At 38.6% G+C, this 18,883-nt stretch overlaps 1 protein-coding gene across 1 annotated transcript in view; it reads left to right on the forward strand.

The window, feature by feature from the left end:
* The window catches only part of LOC124147057 (mucin-5AC-like), a 33,208-nt gene extending 18,513 nt beyond the window's left edge, over positions 1 to 14,695 (forward strand). The window contains exons 5-6 of the mRNA XM_046517661.2: positions 590 to 8,011; positions 13,978 to 14,695. Of these exons, the coding sequence (XP_046373617.2) occupies positions 590 to 8,011; positions 13,978 to 14,107 (7,552 nt within the window). The 3' untranslated portion in view covers positions 14,108 to 14,695. The remainder of the gene's footprint in view (positions 1 to 589; positions 8,012 to 13,977) is intronic.
* The last annotated feature ends 4,188 nt before the right edge of the window (positions 14,696 to 18,883 follow it).

Raw genomic sequence — 18,883 nt, forward strand, 5'->3', positions numbered from 1 at the left:
CCCGAAAAAATATTTGGTCTATTACCATTACCCTAGCATGCTTCCATTCTTCATTCACACTAAACGTATATCCATATAGATGACACAGGAAAGGCGTATAACATTGGGTAATTATGATTTCTGCGCAGAAATTCATTAACTGATGGCTATCGTGGCTTCCATGAGAGAAGAGTATTGAAACACTATACTCCTTTTTTTCAGTTTTATATAGGCTGATAGTAAAAGTAGGCTGGAAGATAACAAGGAACAAATACATTCAAAACAGAATTTCACAATTACATATGTTGCATATCAGTACATAAAACTGCCACTGTATCCAAATATGATAGTTATAAAACCACACAAATTATTATTTAATCAGTCTGAAAAATCAGTAGAATTCATTACATTATAACGATGTATTGTGACACAAGGCTACAATATGTCTTGTCAGAATTAGAAATAGATTTTGTAACTGATTTTCATTTCTTTGAGATAATAAAATGCAGATCACATATATTGTTTGTAACAATGTCATCAACAGCAAACATTACATTACTAAATGTTTATGTAATTACATTATCTAAACAGCATTTCTCCTCTATTTCAGGCTTGAATTCGAATGGTCCGTCCATTGCTTCACCGCTAACGACTGCCTCCAACCTCCCCCAGAATGGAAAAGTTGGCCCTGGGACAGAAAGGAACAGGAAACTAAACCTGGCCTCTACATTCCAAAGAGCACATCCGAGAAGACGCCGCATCCAACTACTACACTTGAGCTGACGAATGATTCCCATACTCTGCAGTGGAAGAATGGTGAATGGAAGAAATCACACAACACCGACGAAGGTACCGGAGCTGACAATCACGACTTCGATGCCCCCGCTATTGGATCAAGAGACGAGAAGTACAGAAATGTAAGACGGAAGGTGTATGGCACATCTGAAAAGACAACTTCCATGTACGAGGGCATCAGTGCAAAGGCTGTAACAAACATTGCTATTGCTCCTGTCGCCGCAGACGCCCATAGATCATGGCCAGCATCGCAAAATGTAAAGGGGCAGTCACAGCATAAAGGAAATGCACTGAAGACATCTATAAAGTCAGGAACAAAAGTGAACAGGCAGGGATTTCGGAATCCTTACACGAGGCCATCCAATAGCAGAGGTTTCGTAAAAAAAGTTACCCCTGCCGTGGGTAAACACGGAGAAGACGCTATAAAGGTATCCAGTGTACGTAAAAGTAAAACAAAAAATCAGCATACCACTGACGTTAATACCATCCGTCCCCATAACGTCAAAGCGAAGAAGAAGTCAGGCTTGGCAATCAAGCATGGTATTTCACCATTCAGCAAGCCAAATGAAAATGACTCTAGTGCCAGGAAACAGAGCGTACGTTACATGACATCAACTACTGATGCGTCGATGGCACCAAATTATTACTCAACTGGCCGTTCTAGACAACCTATATCCTTGGGAAAGACGCCCGTTCCAAAGACACGTACATTTAAGGATGCTGTAACAAACCAGGCTGTTATATCATCTGATAAACCAGTTGATAGATCTACAATTGCACCATCATCAACAAGACGCAATCCTTATCACACTTTCAAAACAGCCAGTTGGAAGTGGATACATCATTCATCAACAGTGACAAGCACCGATAGACTACCTCATACCTCCTCCAAGCCCCAAGGTGCTACAACCACGACTCCATCATATACAAGGAAAAACATTAAAGGCCACACAACAGGAACAATGTTGAAGAAACCAGTTACTACAGCATCTACAAAGGCATCTGGCCAAGTGAAGAAAGCTAATACAGTCAAACAGAGTCCATGGAGAAAACCAACCAAAGCAACGAAGCAACCTCAAGATACATCAGCTGTAACTGAAAAGAAGCAATTCTTCCCAAAAGATAAGTGGCAAACCCAGTCTACAAAGAAGTCTTGGGCAAAGAAACATGAAATACTCTCGCCTAGTACCCAGTCCTATTTCTGGCATGCGTCAACAACTGATAAGCATCGTAAAGAACACACAAGAAAAACTAAGACTGTTACATCATACAAAGACCAACACACTACTAGAACCTATGTTTGGCGTGGTTCGTCTCGTAAACCAAGACGCAAGGCTGCTCCAACTGTTCCCACTCAAAATGTAACACCATCTTTCAAAGATCAAACAACAAGGAAACGGTTCGGCGAGAGAAAGAGAAAATATTTCAGTGGTGCCCTAAAGAACAGATATGAACTTATGTATGAAGCTGAACATGAAAACAAGGAAGACAAAGCTAAACCAATGGTTCGTTTACCATCCAAAACGACAGAGAGGGGTGGCTCAAAATCAATCTATGTTCAACCAACCACAAAACCTAAACCAAAAAAGACAGAAAGGAAGGCAATCCCCGCAGTTGTTGTTGGACATATATCAAAACAAAAGGTATCAACACAAAGGCCACAGTCTGAAAATCATTCCAAGGCAACAGCAATGTCTACTAAGATTACACAGTCCATTCGCAAAAATGCGCCCAGAAGACCATTTCAGCCGTGGTCCAGTTCTGTAACAGAACAAACAGAACCTGTTTCTACTACAGCGAAGGCAATAACATCAAATATAGCAAGAAAAACACTCATGGATAATATTCGTAAAACGAAAACATCTTCATCGCCTAATGTTCAAGCAGTCACTACACGAGCATTTCAATCATGGGCTGCCTCAAAGTCAACAAAACAAAGTACCCAGACACATCCACCTACAACCAAACGTATGAAATCTACCTCATCTGTGCGCCCCTCTGAAAAGGTCCCCTCTGTAAGCAGTCCCTTCAAGCCGACAACACAGACAGTTAAGGTTCAAATAACAACAAAGCCCAGTTTGACCAAACCAACTGTAGAAACGGTGTCTCATATGAAGAAGAAAAGTCCATACACACCACCAAAATCGACCACAGGAAGCAATGGGAAGAACATGCACAGAACAGTCAGACCAACTGTGAAACCTCTCACAGCCACTGTCAATAGTCCCTTTGCACCTGTAAAACCATCAAAGGAGACAGAGGTGCAAGAAGATATGCTGAAGGATCTCAAAAGCATGGTCCAAAGTAATATGAAGAAAATGATAACTGATGATACCAATTTGAAAATCCGCCAACACACCAAGAAACCCAAAAATACAACCCTAACAAGAAGCAATATTAAAATTGAAGAATCTCCATTCAAAACAACCAAAGTCGTTATTGGGAATGGTGAGACTTCTACACAAATGTATCCCTCAACAACAATGAAACAAAAATGGTGGGAATGGCAGACAACAAAGGCCGTGGGAGTAACAACCTCTAGATCAGCACCATGGACTCACTTTACACGATGGTGGCAGAGACCACAGACTGTTCCAACCCTGCCACCTCTGAAAGTCTTACCAGCTGGTGTGAATGAAGGAAAGGTATTAGATGTTGTTGATGAGTACAAAAGAATGAAGATTAAGACACAGAAGACGAAACAGTCAAAGATCAGCCACTCCCTGATGAAGAAGGTACCCACTAGCTCAACCAAATCACAGAAGACTCCTAAATCAAAGGCAAAAGTCAATCCATTTGTGAAGCTGAGATCTACAACAATGTCTCACCCGACCCACGGCACTACCCGAACAACAAACAAGCCCCAAACAACACACAGGAGAAGGGTGAATCCAACTACAAAGAAACTTGTCAGTATAACAGAAACTCCTAAGAAAGCTGCCCCTGTAGTGACGGCATCAACACCGAAATATGTTCCCACAACCAGAAGGAACAGACATAAAGGCACTCGAATAGTGTCAACCAAAGTTACTAAAGTTTCTAAATCAGGAAAAACAACATCTGAGAAAATTGACAAAACTACTCAGATGAGTGGATGGAACCCCTTCACTGAGAAGACAAGCAAACAATTTACAACCCGTTTTCATACCACTGTAACACCTCAGCCAGACAGCACAAAGATCACAAGGTGGGGGATACGGAAGCCAGGGATGAGAAACAAAGCTCAATCCGCAGCTCCCTCAAAACGGATCACAGACAAGCACAACCAAATGACTGGACATCCAACTACTGGCTCTCCAAGATGGGGAAAACTGAAACCTGCAGTCAAGAAACCATCTCCTATTGAAAGCCCCTTCAAGAAAGAAACGTTATCAACCTTAAAAGTTCAGAATACACAGTATCCCCGAACAACAAGATGGGGGAAATGGAAACCAACCACAATCACTCCTAAACGTACAGATAACGGACAAAGAAAGATATCTAGGCCTAAAAGTAACATTAAGGAACCGTTGAATATCAAAACCTTCAACAATAGGCATACTACTACACCACCACATTTTGACACATCAAGAAATACAAGAAAATGGCGTTATATTACTGGAGAGAAAAATGTCCACAAAGGAAAGACAACTAATATATGGGAAGGATTGATGAGCACAAGAATAATTACTAGCAGAAGAACAATCCCAATGGGACCAGCACCAACCCAGAAAACACCTTTCCAACTGAAGAATTTGAATAAATTGAAGAACTGGGAAAGAGATAACCAATCAAAGAAGACAGTTTCGCAACCAAAGAAAAATGATTCTGGACAAAACATTAGACACAACCCGCGAGGTCAACATACTACAAGAAGAAATTATGCACCAACGCGCATGCCAGTTTTGCGCAGCACGTCAAGAAAAGTCACCCGCTGGTGGCAGAGAAGGACATCCTCAGCTTCTCAGACTGTGAGGACGACAGCAGCCAAGCCAAAATTCAGAAAAGTTACTCTTCCCCCTTCAGTGAATAGATCGACAAGGTGGTGGAAACGAATAAATCGAAAAGAAACGCCAAGAACAACACCTGCAACCTTTGTTGGTACATCTACTGGGGCATCAAGTGGCAGGAACACTGTATATACCCTCAGACCAACACGATGGTGGCGGAGAGTGAAGACCACAACTCCAACAGTTTCGTCCACAGATGGTGATATACCTGAATCACGTTTAACGCCCATACCAACAAATGCACCAACTAAGACCTGGCAGAGGAGGAAAGGAAATGACAAAACTACTGTTGAAACAAACTCGGGTAGAAAATCAGTATTTACCAAACCTGACTCTAAGAAGTTTGCAAGATACACTGGGCGTCCAACACGATTTTGGCAGAGACGAACCACCACTGCAAACACTGAATCTCCTTCAACCAAATTGTGGAAGAAGAAAACTGAAAGTGTTACTAAACCAGCAAATGCTATGTATTCAAAACATAGCACAAGGTCCTGGAGAAGAAGAACCACCACCCAATCAATGCCGACTTCCAGATCAAAAACAGTGATCACTTCATCTATCTTCACACCAAAGACAAGACCGTCGTGGGGAAGACATACCAGAAAACCAATTGTGTTCCAAAAGACATCTCCATCCTCAACCAAGACACTGAATACCAAATCACCCTTGCAGGAATCTGAAGAAAAGAACAAGAACTCAAAATCAGATGTGTGGTCAACAATCTCAGCAATGAAGGGTATGGATGCAACATCTAAATATGATAGAACCACAAGAAGAACAACACCGACAAAATCATGGCAACGGAAGATGCAAACAACACAAACAGTGACGACAACGAAACCACTGACAAAATCAGGGCAAGGAAGAACACTACGAAAATATCCATCCACAACAATGAAACCTGTGACACAATCCTGGCAACGGAGAACACAAAGAAAGCTTATAAAGACAACCACAAAACCACAGACGAAATCATGGCAACGGAGGACAAAGACGAATCATATGAGCACAACAACAAAACCACAGACGAAATCATGGCAACGGAGGACAAAGTCGAATCATATGAGCACAACCACAAAACCACAGACGAAATCATGGCAACGGAGGACAAAGACGAATCATATGAGCACAGCAACAAAACCGCAGACGAAATCATGGCAACGGAGGACAAAGACGAATCATATGAGCACAACAACAAAACCACAGACGAAATCATGGCAACGGAGGACAAAGACGAATCATATGAGCACAACAACAAAACCACAGACGAAATCGTGGCAACGGAGGACAAACACGAATCATATGACCACAACCACAAAACCGCAGACGAAATCATGGCAACGGAGGAACTGGGCAACAACAGCAATAATACCACAGACAAAATCATGGCAACGGAGGAAACTCACAACCCCTGAAACAGCACGAACACGGCCAGTGACTGTGAAGAAGACGAAACACCACACCACAACTCATCAATCTGCCACGAAATGGTGGGCAAGGAGAAGAACCACAAATGTTCCTGAGACAACTTCAAAAACAGATTCTCGAAATAATGGCAAATCATCCGATGCATTTACCAAAACGAAACACATGTGGACAACCGTGCCACTGCCAGATGCAAAGAAGGGTAGAGGTGTTGTCACCACATCAAAAATTGACAAAACAACTGATAAAATGAAGGGATGGAACATATTTGAATTTCTTCCTGAAGTTCTCAGTAAGATGTACAGTGGTCAATCAGTAGAAGAAATGAAAAAAGAGAAGAACAGTTTTTCTATTACTTCAGCTGCTGCAGGTGCAACCCCAAATCCAAAGCAAATTCCGAAGTCTACACCAGCTGTCGTCACAACTCGACCTTTGATTGTAGTCAATCACGACACCAAGAAAAATGCATTGAAACCCTGGGAGAGGAGCAAGATGTTGAAAACGTTGATGCCAACAACCATGACTCGACTACATGGTGGCCGATCTACCACCCAAGTGCATCAGCGGACGTCGTATAGAACAAGTACATTACCTACCAACAGAGGCAGGAATTCTAGTACCAGACAGCACATAACCTCTACAGCTAGACCTAAAGATGTTTCAAAGGTGAAGCAGACAGGTATCAACCATACAACTGTCAAAGGTGATAGATCTACAAGCAGAAAAGGTATCCAGACTGAGAGTCGTTTAAACATCAAGAAACTGACATCAACGACGAGAGGAAGTAATGTTCACTTCAAAACAACACAGAAAACTCCACATGTAACAAGTACAAGAAGAAACGGAGGTATTAAAATAGGAACCACTACCAAAAGAGCCATGAAGCCTTTGTCAACTACACCACAACCAACAAGAAAAACAACAACAAGAAGATCTTCAACCACTCAGGGAAAGGCAACATCAAATATTAAGCCACCATCAAAGAAGAAAACAACATTAAGCAGTATACTGAAGACGACAACAAAGCCAGTGAAGATAGATTTGACCCTGCCGAACTGGATATCTTTGCCAACTAAGAGAGAAACGACAACCAAGGGCATGAAAAGCAAAAAGAACAACAAGAACAACAAGAACAACAAGAGCAACAAGACTAAAAAGACGAAAAATATTCAGAAAAAGAAGACACAATCTAAAACAACAGTAGCGCCGACCAAGAAGGTAGCTACAACAAAGAAGACACCTCAGAAGACACCGAAGGGTAAGCCTGTCATTGCAAAACCCAAAAACGTAAAGAAGAAGTTTGACTTGAAGGCACTTATGAAGAAGAAATTCGATGCAAAGAAGAAAGCAGATGTGAAGAAAAAAACAAATGCAAAGACGGAAACAGATCCAAAGAAAAAAGATGGTAAAAAGATTGGCATAAGTGTTGATACAAAGAAACCTGTAGCGAAGAAAATTGACACCAAGAAGACGATAATTTCACGGAAAATAGTGCCAAAGCCTACAGTGACACTATTAAATAAGACTTCCGACAAAGGTCCTAGAGTTATTGTTCCAAATGATGGATTGTTTGTGCCAGGACCAACAAAAATAGTAAAAATAGTGACATCTCAAAAAGATGAAAATGGGACAATAACAGAAGAAGAGGTATTTGTAGCAATACCATCAAATTCTGAAGCTCAGCAGATAGGGCTTCAAGTGAAAAGACTCAATATACAGACTGTGTTCAACCGGTACTGGCCGGCCATCTTAGGTCTGACGATAGGCACAGTGTTTCTTGTGGCAGCCGTTCTCACATCAGTGGCATGCAGAGCTCAAAGGTGGGTAGTATCAACTGGTTTCACATTGTAGTAATGCGTTTGCCCATATTTATGCACAACGTACCAACATTTAAAACTGATTGCGGATCAGTAATATAGACATAATTTGATTATCTAAGCCATACTCAGCAGAGATACGAAAATACGACCTACGATTAACACCAAATTAGAGTGCTATGCTTCAATTGTTTGATAGGCATTACTTAGAAGTTGACGGCTGACAAAGTAGACAAAATTTATGGACAACAACTTCTTTAATACTGTTAAGGCGACGTTTCGGTATAGATCCTGATACCGTCTTGCTTGACAACGATATAAGGGTCTATACCGAAACGTCGCCTTCACTGTATTAAAGAAGTTGTTATCCATAAATTATGTCTACTTTGTCGTGCTATGCTTCCTTAATTAGGCTGTGCGACACGGGTGGCCCAGTCGTCTAAGGCGCCGCGATTCAATGTGCAGAAACCTATGATTGTGGGTTCGAATCCCGGTTCGCCCAAATTATGTTTCTAGGTTTGTCAGCACCATCCCCGTGCTCTTGGGTTTCACCGAAGTGGTAAACGTCTAAGACCTGCATCACTTCGGGCTTTCCTCCCACATTAAGCTGATATATAACTGGAATACTGTTAAAAGCGGCGTTAAACCCAACTCACTCACACACTCACTAATGAGGCTGAAAATTGGAATGATACTGTTGACATGAAACATCCTAGCAGCCTATGCTAGTATGTCATACGATGTAGTTCTTAAGATTAAAGGTATCCTGGTTGATATTTTAAACAGGAAAAATAGTGTAGTAATGATACACAGATAGTAATGATGATCTAGTACCAACACAATCTACAGTCGTGAGGTTTGAAGTATCATTTTGTATATTGTTTAATTGATGGATAATACGTGATAATGTTTTCTGATAAAGACCTGACGTCTTATTGATATTAAAAGTTTGAATGGTGAAATTGTTATAAAAAGCGCAATTAACGAAAATGCTTTCGATAGGGTATGGATTCTCACACATATTTGTCAGTAACATTCTAACGTTAATATTTATTTAGTCATGTTTCATTTCAACATTTTATCACACACCCCTAGCAGCTGCTTTGTTGTGTGGCACGATTCCTTTGGCTTTAGGTTTTGATACATATGTTCCGTTCATACATGCCATTACTGTGTGCTTCTACATATTAGTAACATGAAGCAGGCGTCCATCTGCGGAACTGCTTTATACATTGTGCTTCTGTTTCAGTTTACTCGACTACAAATGGCGATTTTTGATTGAAATGTTGGTGTAGGGTAATTCATGGTGACGCTTTATTACGCAATGTCATATCTTTATGCCATAATGTAATACAATGGCGCCCCAATTTACCTTGTACCAGGATCCTATAATCGTGGTTTCGAATCACATAGTCTCTCTGATCATGAAACACGGTGTGCAACAGCAAACAACTAATACCTGAATGACTTTCCTCCCTGAATCATTTGACAAGCCATGATCTGCAACACTGTCCAGGGCGTTATAGCCAACTCACTCACTCCCATAACTGCATCCCGTATCCGCCCTGATTACGATCCTCGGTTTGTCAGTAACTCGTTAGTTTCGCAGCATGGGAAAATACAACACTCGTACCACTTCTGCATTTCCTCTCTGAATAATCTGACACGCCATGATATAACTGAAACAATGTTCAAACTAAGCTAATTCACCTACCCCATTATTGTATTCCATATCCTTTCTGATTATGATCCTACGTTCTCAGCAACATCGTGGGTTTCACCAAAGTGAGAGAAAGCAAGACCTGCCCCACTTTGGGATTACCACCCTGAATAATCTGACATGCCGTTGTGTACTTGAAATACTGTTCAAAGTGGCTTTAAACCCATTTCCCGCTCACACGACAGGTACATAAAATCACGGCTAACAAGTCTACAGCAGACATAACATTTATTATGGCTTGTACCAATGGCCACTGCTTCCTCAGCTAGAGTACAACCACTACCACACCAACGTTTTCAACTACTGTTGAAAGTACGAAACGTCTCCTTTACTGACCTCGCGATCGCGAGATTAACTTTTACTATTACAATATGTTAACTCCTACTTAGGTGTTTTACCTGTCGTGATAATGTTGGAATTTGCGTTAAACCAACCTTTCCGTCCTCTATGACTTGACAAACTATGGTTGTTCACCAAAACGCCAGAAGAAGGAAAAACCTTCTTATCCAACTTGTATTACACTTTACCATTTCTGCAGTTAATACGATATTTTCATCAACATGCGCCAAGCAAAAACGTAAAATCTAATATATTTCATCCTTTAAAAGAAAAAACCCGTAATAATTTGTCCCCCGTAGCCACACTTTTAAAACATCAGACACGAAAAGCAGATACTAGTAATCCATTTGGTTTGACCTAACGTGCAAAACTGCACATATACTTATAATAATATACATACAAGTATTCTTTTCCTAATGCTTTATGTATTGTTGAGTGCAGTATAGAGCATTTGCTTCCCGGATGACGAAAAACTCGGATGGGATTTTTGTAGCAGGTTTATTTTTAGGCGTGGAAAAGCTTTTGTCGTGTTTCCCCCCCCGATGTATCCTGAACAGCATGCTGGGTCAGGCGGTCTGTAATACTCGATCAAGAGGATTCTGTTGACAATCAATATTTCTTCTATACAAGAAACTTTTTCGAGTAGCCACAAATAGCAATGCAGTTTAGTATGCCCAAGCGTCAGTGACGAAATATCTCTATATATCATATTTTGAGAAAATGTGAGAAATTAAAATCCCTCTGTCAATGACGTTTTCACACAAAACAACTTACTCATTGCAAATTTCTAAGATGGATCTTTGTGTTTTGAAATGGCGTTGTTATGGTTATGTATTTGCTTGCATTATACAAATATTATCAGCCACATATACGTAGATTATTTAGACTTCCTTTTTTCTTCCTCACAGCACATTAATGTGCAAGGTTCGCAGAAAATAATTGTGTTACTGAGAAGAGGTTCAAGCCTGAAAGTAACACATCATTGATGATATAGCTCCCGTTGACGTGATACAACTGAAATATTTTTCACAGCAGCGATCTTATTGAAAGTATTTACCTTAGAATATGTTGCTTTGTCAGGTATTACAGGTCTGTACCTCTACACGCTCGGATACATCAAAATATAATGTTTTAACGTGTTAGAGTATTAACCAAAATGAGAGGATAATTTGTTAATGAAAAATCCATGAGATGTCATGATTATATATCTATGCAAGTATCCACATCATAGAAGATATGTTTCATTAAAAAGAAAATCCAATTGTGTCATTATTGAATCATATCCATAATATACGATGAATATCAGGAAGGGTGTGAACCCGATTTTCCTTCTGATAGACTATACACGTAATTTCAAACCCGTGTCCATGTAATATAAGTAGAGGACTCGCGAGGGATGCGATTAACGTTGTATACGTTTTTGTTGAGGTCATCAATCTCTACCATTAAGCACCCCTTAACCACCGGAAATGTATTATATTCCATTATGTTTAACGCATACCATTTCATTTGTAAAACTTTTTCGTTGAGATATTTTAAGCTATCTCTTCAGTCTGGAGTCATCTGTCTCAAATATTCCTAAATATTCTTGACTTTGAATCTAAATAATGTGTCCCAGCCCTTGAAATTACCAAATGTTTGTTTACAGCTACAAGTGTGTAAATATTGTGCTCTTTCCTGCATAGGATATGTTGTAACCAAACCCAGCCCTGCCCATTAATATTGAACGCTTGGTATCTTGTTTGTTTTTCATTTTGTTTTCATTGACATTTTATTGAAAAACAATATCAAGACTGTTTTCATTCCTCTGTGGTGCGATTGTTATGACGTACATAGGACGGTAGAAAAGGTATTGTTTTTTACTGAAAGGTAATTTATATTTGTGATGATACCATAGTATGCTTTATTTTACGTCAGCTACAGCTAAATATATTGATTAATCGTTGCATTCTCCACATTTTGAGTTAGTGAGGCATTTAACGTTGTAAGACGTTGAGGAAAGTAATATTTTTACTTGGTAACTTCTGATCTGTGCACAAACCAGATCACGACGGCTTAAATATATATTATACCAGTGTAAGCAATAGATTTAGCCGAGTTCGTGTAATCAGGCCTGTGTTCTATGACGTTAGTTCCACGTATAACAAATGTTTAACACCTTGTAAGGAGGAAAAAACCCGTTAATATAAATATAACTAAGTGCCTAAGTGTTTCTATTTATACCAAAGCCACGACAGCGCGGCGGTACAAGCATTGCCCCTTTCATACTCTTGACATTAAGGAACAGTGTGTCATTCATCTGGTAGAATATGTAATTGATTAAATAACCTCTGCCCTGCCTGGAACATTGCATCTTGGATGACTCAATTATTAAAAGAACAAAAGTGCGTGTGGAATTTTAGGAACGTGAGAAGTATAATGTGACCAATGAAACAGTTTAAACTGTTGTACACGGGGAAGGTTTACAAGAGTTACACACTCTCTCCTTGTGCAGTAGTCTTAAACAGAATGAAATATTGTAGGCGGGAATGCTTCTCATAATTTAGATATGTTTAGCTGCATTTTAAAAAGAATGTTTACGCTCTCTCTAATCTGGTTAAGCCAATATAAACATGAGTATTGCACATTCAATGTCAATAACAGAGCATGACGAACCTGACAGCGTTCAGATCAAAATGTTCGTTCTTCTTGTGCATGAGTTTCTATTAATAATTTTATATTTCGTAACATTTTCCATATTTTTTTCAAACTGTTAATAACCGTAATGATTCTGAGTTATTGTGTACTTCATCATAACATATTTCTTTACACCAGATAATCGTATCAATGTGTATAAATGTTTATTCGAAATGTAATGAACATTTTGTGCCCCTAAGAAGGTAAACTCGTTTTTTAAATGAAATTGAAGCCACCTCATTCACTTATAGTGTAAATGCATTCGTATGATAGATAGTTTATACTATACATTAATAATTGAGGAATACGTGCAATGGTTAATGTTTGGCTGATTTGAAGGAATGAATGTCAGGTAATGTAAGGCACATGCTCATTCTTAGACTCGCTTGGTAGCTATATCGTATATGCTTGCTTGGAAATAGAAGTATGGTTTTCATCGTATTGCTTCAATAATGATAACAATTATTAGTGTTTAACACGAGCAACTATTCATCTTGGCCCATCAGCAATGTGTTTAGTCAGACACAAATAAACATTCAAAAGGCAATTCTAGTTAAGTTTGGCGAATATTTTCAAAAATGTGTTATATAATATGAAAAGAGATCAAACACTAAAGAACGCTATAACAGCAGAAAACGAAACCAATCATTTCATACGTTCTCTTAATCACATGTAATGAAATATATGCGCGATTGTATGTGGCTTCTCGCACAAAGGGCACTATTGTGTTGATTAGAGAGACAGTTTTAATAAAATTGTCACTTTTATCGACTTAGTTCCAATATTGTGTTTCAAAAGTGTGTTACGTGTTGCTAGTTTTAAATTCCGCAATGACGTTATATAACCATTTTAAGGATGAGTTTTCTTTTCCTGTAAATACTTGTTTTCATGCCTTTGCATTGTGACTCTTTTCATGTGAAAGAGACAGGGCTGAGAATACATGCATTATTTAAATGTCCGTCTTTGTCTTAGAGTTAATACATCAGAACACAAAAAATAATCTTTGTTATTATGACCCTGTCACACTCTATCATACATATGATAAAAAGATTAATGATTGAAAGTATCATATCACATTACCTCAGTATAGCTTTTCGAAGAAAACAACCCAAGGCATAACCCAACCACCTCAAAAAGCTTAGTGTCAAGTTAAACGAAAATAACAAATAAATCATACCACGGCAACGAAGACCAGAAGTAGGATGTCAGCTAATGTTTTCCCCTACTGTTTCAGATTATATGTCCAGCGATCTCGGTACAACGACCAGCCCCAACATCTGACAGAGCCCCCGGACACCAGCGAATACTCGTCCTCCGCCGCGTCGCTCGTGTCGGACGCGACGCGGTCGTCAATACGCTTGTAGCACTGACACTACGTCATGTCAGCAAGTGTGTGTATATGTGTGTGTATGTGTGTGACAGGTGTATGTTACGCGTAAATGTACATATAAGAATGACAGAGTAAATGGAATTGTGAAATAAACTGTGAATACTGTAGCACTGTAGCCAAAGGCATCTCTACCCTTGCTCAACCTATCTGATATTGATGCTGTACATGCTATACGATTATTGTGTAAATTATGACCATGGAAATAAGAATGAAATGCGAGCTTACATGTACATTAAGCGTGTGACTGGTTCAATATAACATTGTACATCTTTTAAGGTATTATGTAATGAAATGAATAAATCTGCTTAGTCAGCGCTGTTGATCATAATTATTCTGAAATGGACGAATCCGGTGTATATTTCAACAGAAGAGATTACTGAGAGAGTTTTCAACCAGTAATGTATGTAAATGTATGTAGATATGTACATGCCAACTACCTGTGGGGTTACCACAATAAGATGATATGCAGTTGCCGTATTCATCAATGACTAAATGTAAATACCATGTCCATCAAAGTGTAAATAAGGATGAAAATGTATTTTTGAAAATAAAGCTTTTCTTGTCATTACTCACTGTTTTGTGCTAGTTAAGTGACGAATGCATGTACTGGTACTATGCTACGATTTCTACTCTATCAAAAGGGGCGGTCGGGTAGTCTAGTGGTTAAAGCGTTCGCTCGTTACGCCGATGACCCGGGTTCGATTTCCGACATGGGTACAATCTGTGAAGCCCATTTCTGGTGTCCCCCGCCGTGATATTGCTGGAATATTGCTAAAAGCGGCGTAAAAGGATACCCACTCACTCACTACGATATCAAAAAGCATGTGTCTATCAAAGCGTATCCTACCCTACCGGTGGTACCCGCCACAAACACATGCAAATACCAGTCAATTGTTCGATTACAAAAACACGGGGACAAATGGTACAAGATAAAACACGGAACTGCAGCGGACATAATTTTTTGTCACTGATGTGTCTAATTTGGAAATGTCCTCCACGTGTCTAGCATAAACTTTTTGAAAGTATTACTGAGGCCTTGAATCTTGTAACCTTGATCAAACAACTTTTGAGAAAGAGTCACATGACACTCTTAGAAAGTTCATACTCTATTATACTTTAAAAGGTGTGAAAGGGAATCCAATTGAGGCGAACTCCCTTGATTTGATGCATCGATTATGTCGATGGAAATTTAGAAGTCCAAGGGTTCCGTCGATATATGGTCATATATCGAAAATACCCTTGTCTTGAATTATTGAGCACTCAATATTTCTGGTGTTCCAAGAACTTCAGGTTAACGAGGTTGAGCTGTGGCTGCATACACAGTCCATCTTCTAGACACAGATTCGTGAAGGCGTTTACATATACTGATGGCGCCTTTGATTTGTTACTTTCAATTTGATCCTGCTGATGACCCTGCTCTGAGGCTGTGTAATTGGGGCGTATTATTTCTGCCAGTCACTGTACACACGGGACGCTCTCCATGTCTACAAGGAAATTGATAGAACTTGTCCAAATATGTAGACTTGAAAAACGAAGCAATACAAACGAAGGACAACCTGAGACAGGATTTGTACAGCATTATCTGTGTTATACCAATATCACTGTCACAGTCTATCTGACTAGCAGCAGCGACAAGCAGTATCCTGTGATTATTAATAATTCCAAACGTTAAATTCATTGTCGCTTTGATGCTATATGCGTTTCATTAAATTCAGCATTCTTCTTTTCCCAATGTAAATATTGTTTTGAAAGTTCAAAACTTTTTATTTAAGGCAACAGCCTTTCTTCTTCCCTGCTGTAGTAGAATGATGTCATCTCGGGAGACATTGGATATGGCGAGATCTGTGACAAGGAATCCTGTGTACCAGTGTTCATTATTTTAGCATGCAAATAAAATATCTTGTTGAGAAAGCAATGGAAGAAATCTTACGGATTATTCATATAAATAAGTACAAGTAATAGTCTGTTTACCTATGTATATATATAACTAAACACTTTAAAATATATATATATGGACTAACGTGATATCTGTGTTTGATTGAAGTATGTTTTCGAGACCTGTCATTGATGGCGATATGTAGTGTTGTCTTTGAAGCGTACGTAGGCTACTAATAGAAATTGTTTTCTTAAAATACTTTATCAATATCCACGATTGTACCTGTATAGTTTCTTATATGTAAGAACGTCTCTCACCTGCGTGTTACGCCAATCTGGTAAATGTACATCCTATTACAGAAACATTTCATGAAAATGTGAAGACTAACATTGTGAATATAAACATAAGATATATAATGAAGCATAATCAACTTTCCTTGATCTCTGTTCTTGATGTTACATCTTAGAGCACAATTATAATATTGACGGGACTGAACGTATTCGTGTATCTCAGAGAAGTTCTCAGCTTGTTTCTCAGCATTATCATACTAATGCTATCCATTATCTCTGTTCATAGAATATTCAAAAGACTATGTCCAGTACCTTCTCAAATGTCGTCGTAATATCTAACGTAATATCTAAATGTCGAAACGAATTTCCTTAAGTTTAAAATCAATTATTGCAATCGTCATTCGCAAAACACATAAAATTCGTTCATTTAGTTAAGGACTTCATCAATAATCTAACATGTTCTTGGAATGTAGAGTGTTTATTTATTGAAAATGCATGTGTTGCACTATAGATTTTATAAGTCTATGTAGATAACGTACGCGTTTTACATTAGCGATCTAGAACTTCGAATTCATTCTGTAAAGGAGCAACGCCACAATCATAAATCAATATTTAGATAAACACCTCCACTGTTCACTGTCTGAACTATGAAATGAAATTCCTTCACCTGTAAAAATCGTCGTTTGTATTTGTTGGTGGGTTCAAGCTAGTGTTCTGAGGTCAAATCGATGACCAACGCGAGGCACTGGTCAGCAATGTTTGTCGTGCGTCAGTGTGGCTGCTATCGACTAGTTACACATGAGCAGTGGTCATTGCCAACAACGTTAGGGCATTCTTCCACCCCATACCCACAGCAAGTAAACAATATCACTGCACAGAACAAGTGAGGGAATATTGTTTCAAAGTGATAAAAATGATGGCCCTTAACACTCTGAAGCTAAATAAAGTTCAAACGAGGACATTCTTTATTTCATTATGTGTGTGAGTTACCGCCACCTTTGAGATACAGAGCACGCGGCATTCAACATTCATATTGACCCCTTTTTCGACATTCAACATCTTCAGATTTAAAACTCAAAAGCTAAAGTGCTTCATATTAAATTATTGATGTGAGCTCTTTTTCGCAATTTTGACTTTTATCCGTTAGGAAAAGTTGCATTTGAACATTTTAATCACTTCATCGATAACACAGTTCAATGACGACTTTACCCATCTTCAAAGATTGTTTTTCACACTTTGACAACATGTATGCTGTTTGTAGAACCATGTTCACGATAAACAAACCAGTGTGGGACTTTAAGTTATGGATCAGGAACCAAATACTGCTTCGAAAGAAAACTAAAACATTTGCATGTCTGTATTTTATTCCCTGTTATTCACAGAACATGGTATATGCTTGTGCTCGGTAACCGAGGAGTTGCTGAATCTAGGAGTCTAACCATGAAGGATGTATAGTACAAGGTTAACAGTTTGCATGCATCAAAAACAATACTATTCCATGCTTACATGATGCATTTAAACCAAATACACAACCATACAGCATATTTCTGCAGGCATCAAAGTGACTAGGTAGTATCTTTTGATGAACAGCCATCTACCTTAGAGGATGGTGCTCTTTCCTGGTGATCAGTGGAACTCAAGAGGGGAAAGGGAATCTTGAAGAGAATACATCCTCTATATCGTAATTGCAACTGGAGATAATATTAGTGATCTGTCTATAGCCAAATATCTCATTTTTCTGTTTTTCAATGTTAAAAGATCCGCTCAAAATCTTAAATGAATGTTTGTAAATTTTCTGTCAGATAAGACTGAAAGATATTTCTCTTGTTCTGATAGACTGTATAATTAACGTGAATTAACGAGCGCTAGTTTTGAAAGAAACCCGCATTGATACAAGTTTCCTTAAATAGGTGTGGACAAGGAAATTAATTATCAACCGTTTGAGATATCCAAACAAATCCAACACCATGAGGAAAAAGTAATGAACGGATATTAGAGGCCAATGTTACCTGAATACACTAACATGTTATATGCCTTTTTAGGTAATCTGTCTTCGTGCATATAAGCTACTATAAATCAGTATTTTATTGTTCTAATCTTAAGAAGAGAGTTTATATAAATCGGAATACCGACAAATCATGATACGTAGTTCGACATGTACATGTAGAATATTTATTTATTTAGAAACAAGCATACTATTTTCAGAACAGAATGTGTCGTTGATTCGAACGAAATACATTTAACGCGCTGCTTAAATTATGTTCTTATGATTTGAAACCTGTGATTTCAATCAAACTAAATTTCATGATCGAAAAAACTAAGACATAAATACATTTTATTACTTAGAATTTTGTTGGGATATAGACTAATCATAAAGTGATTGTAGCTCTGATTTTAACATCACCTGTTTTGTTCGTTACATAATGGTGGGACTAACTTATTCTTATGAAATTGAAACAATATCTAATAACTGCATTTGCCAATACGGATAGTTACATACATATTAGCTAAAAATGTATAATCTATCACTGCTAAACATAACAATATTTCTTTTGTTACTGAGTTGATATACTTCATCTTTACA

Source organism: Haliotis rufescens, unplaced genomic scaffold, assembly GCF_023055435.1.
Source record: "Haliotis rufescens isolate VD_foot unplaced genomic scaffold, xgHalRufe1.0.p SCAF_1, whole genome shotgun sequence".
Taxonomy (NCBI): Eukaryota; Metazoa; Mollusca; class Gastropoda; order Lepetellida; family Haliotidae; genus Haliotis; species Haliotis rufescens.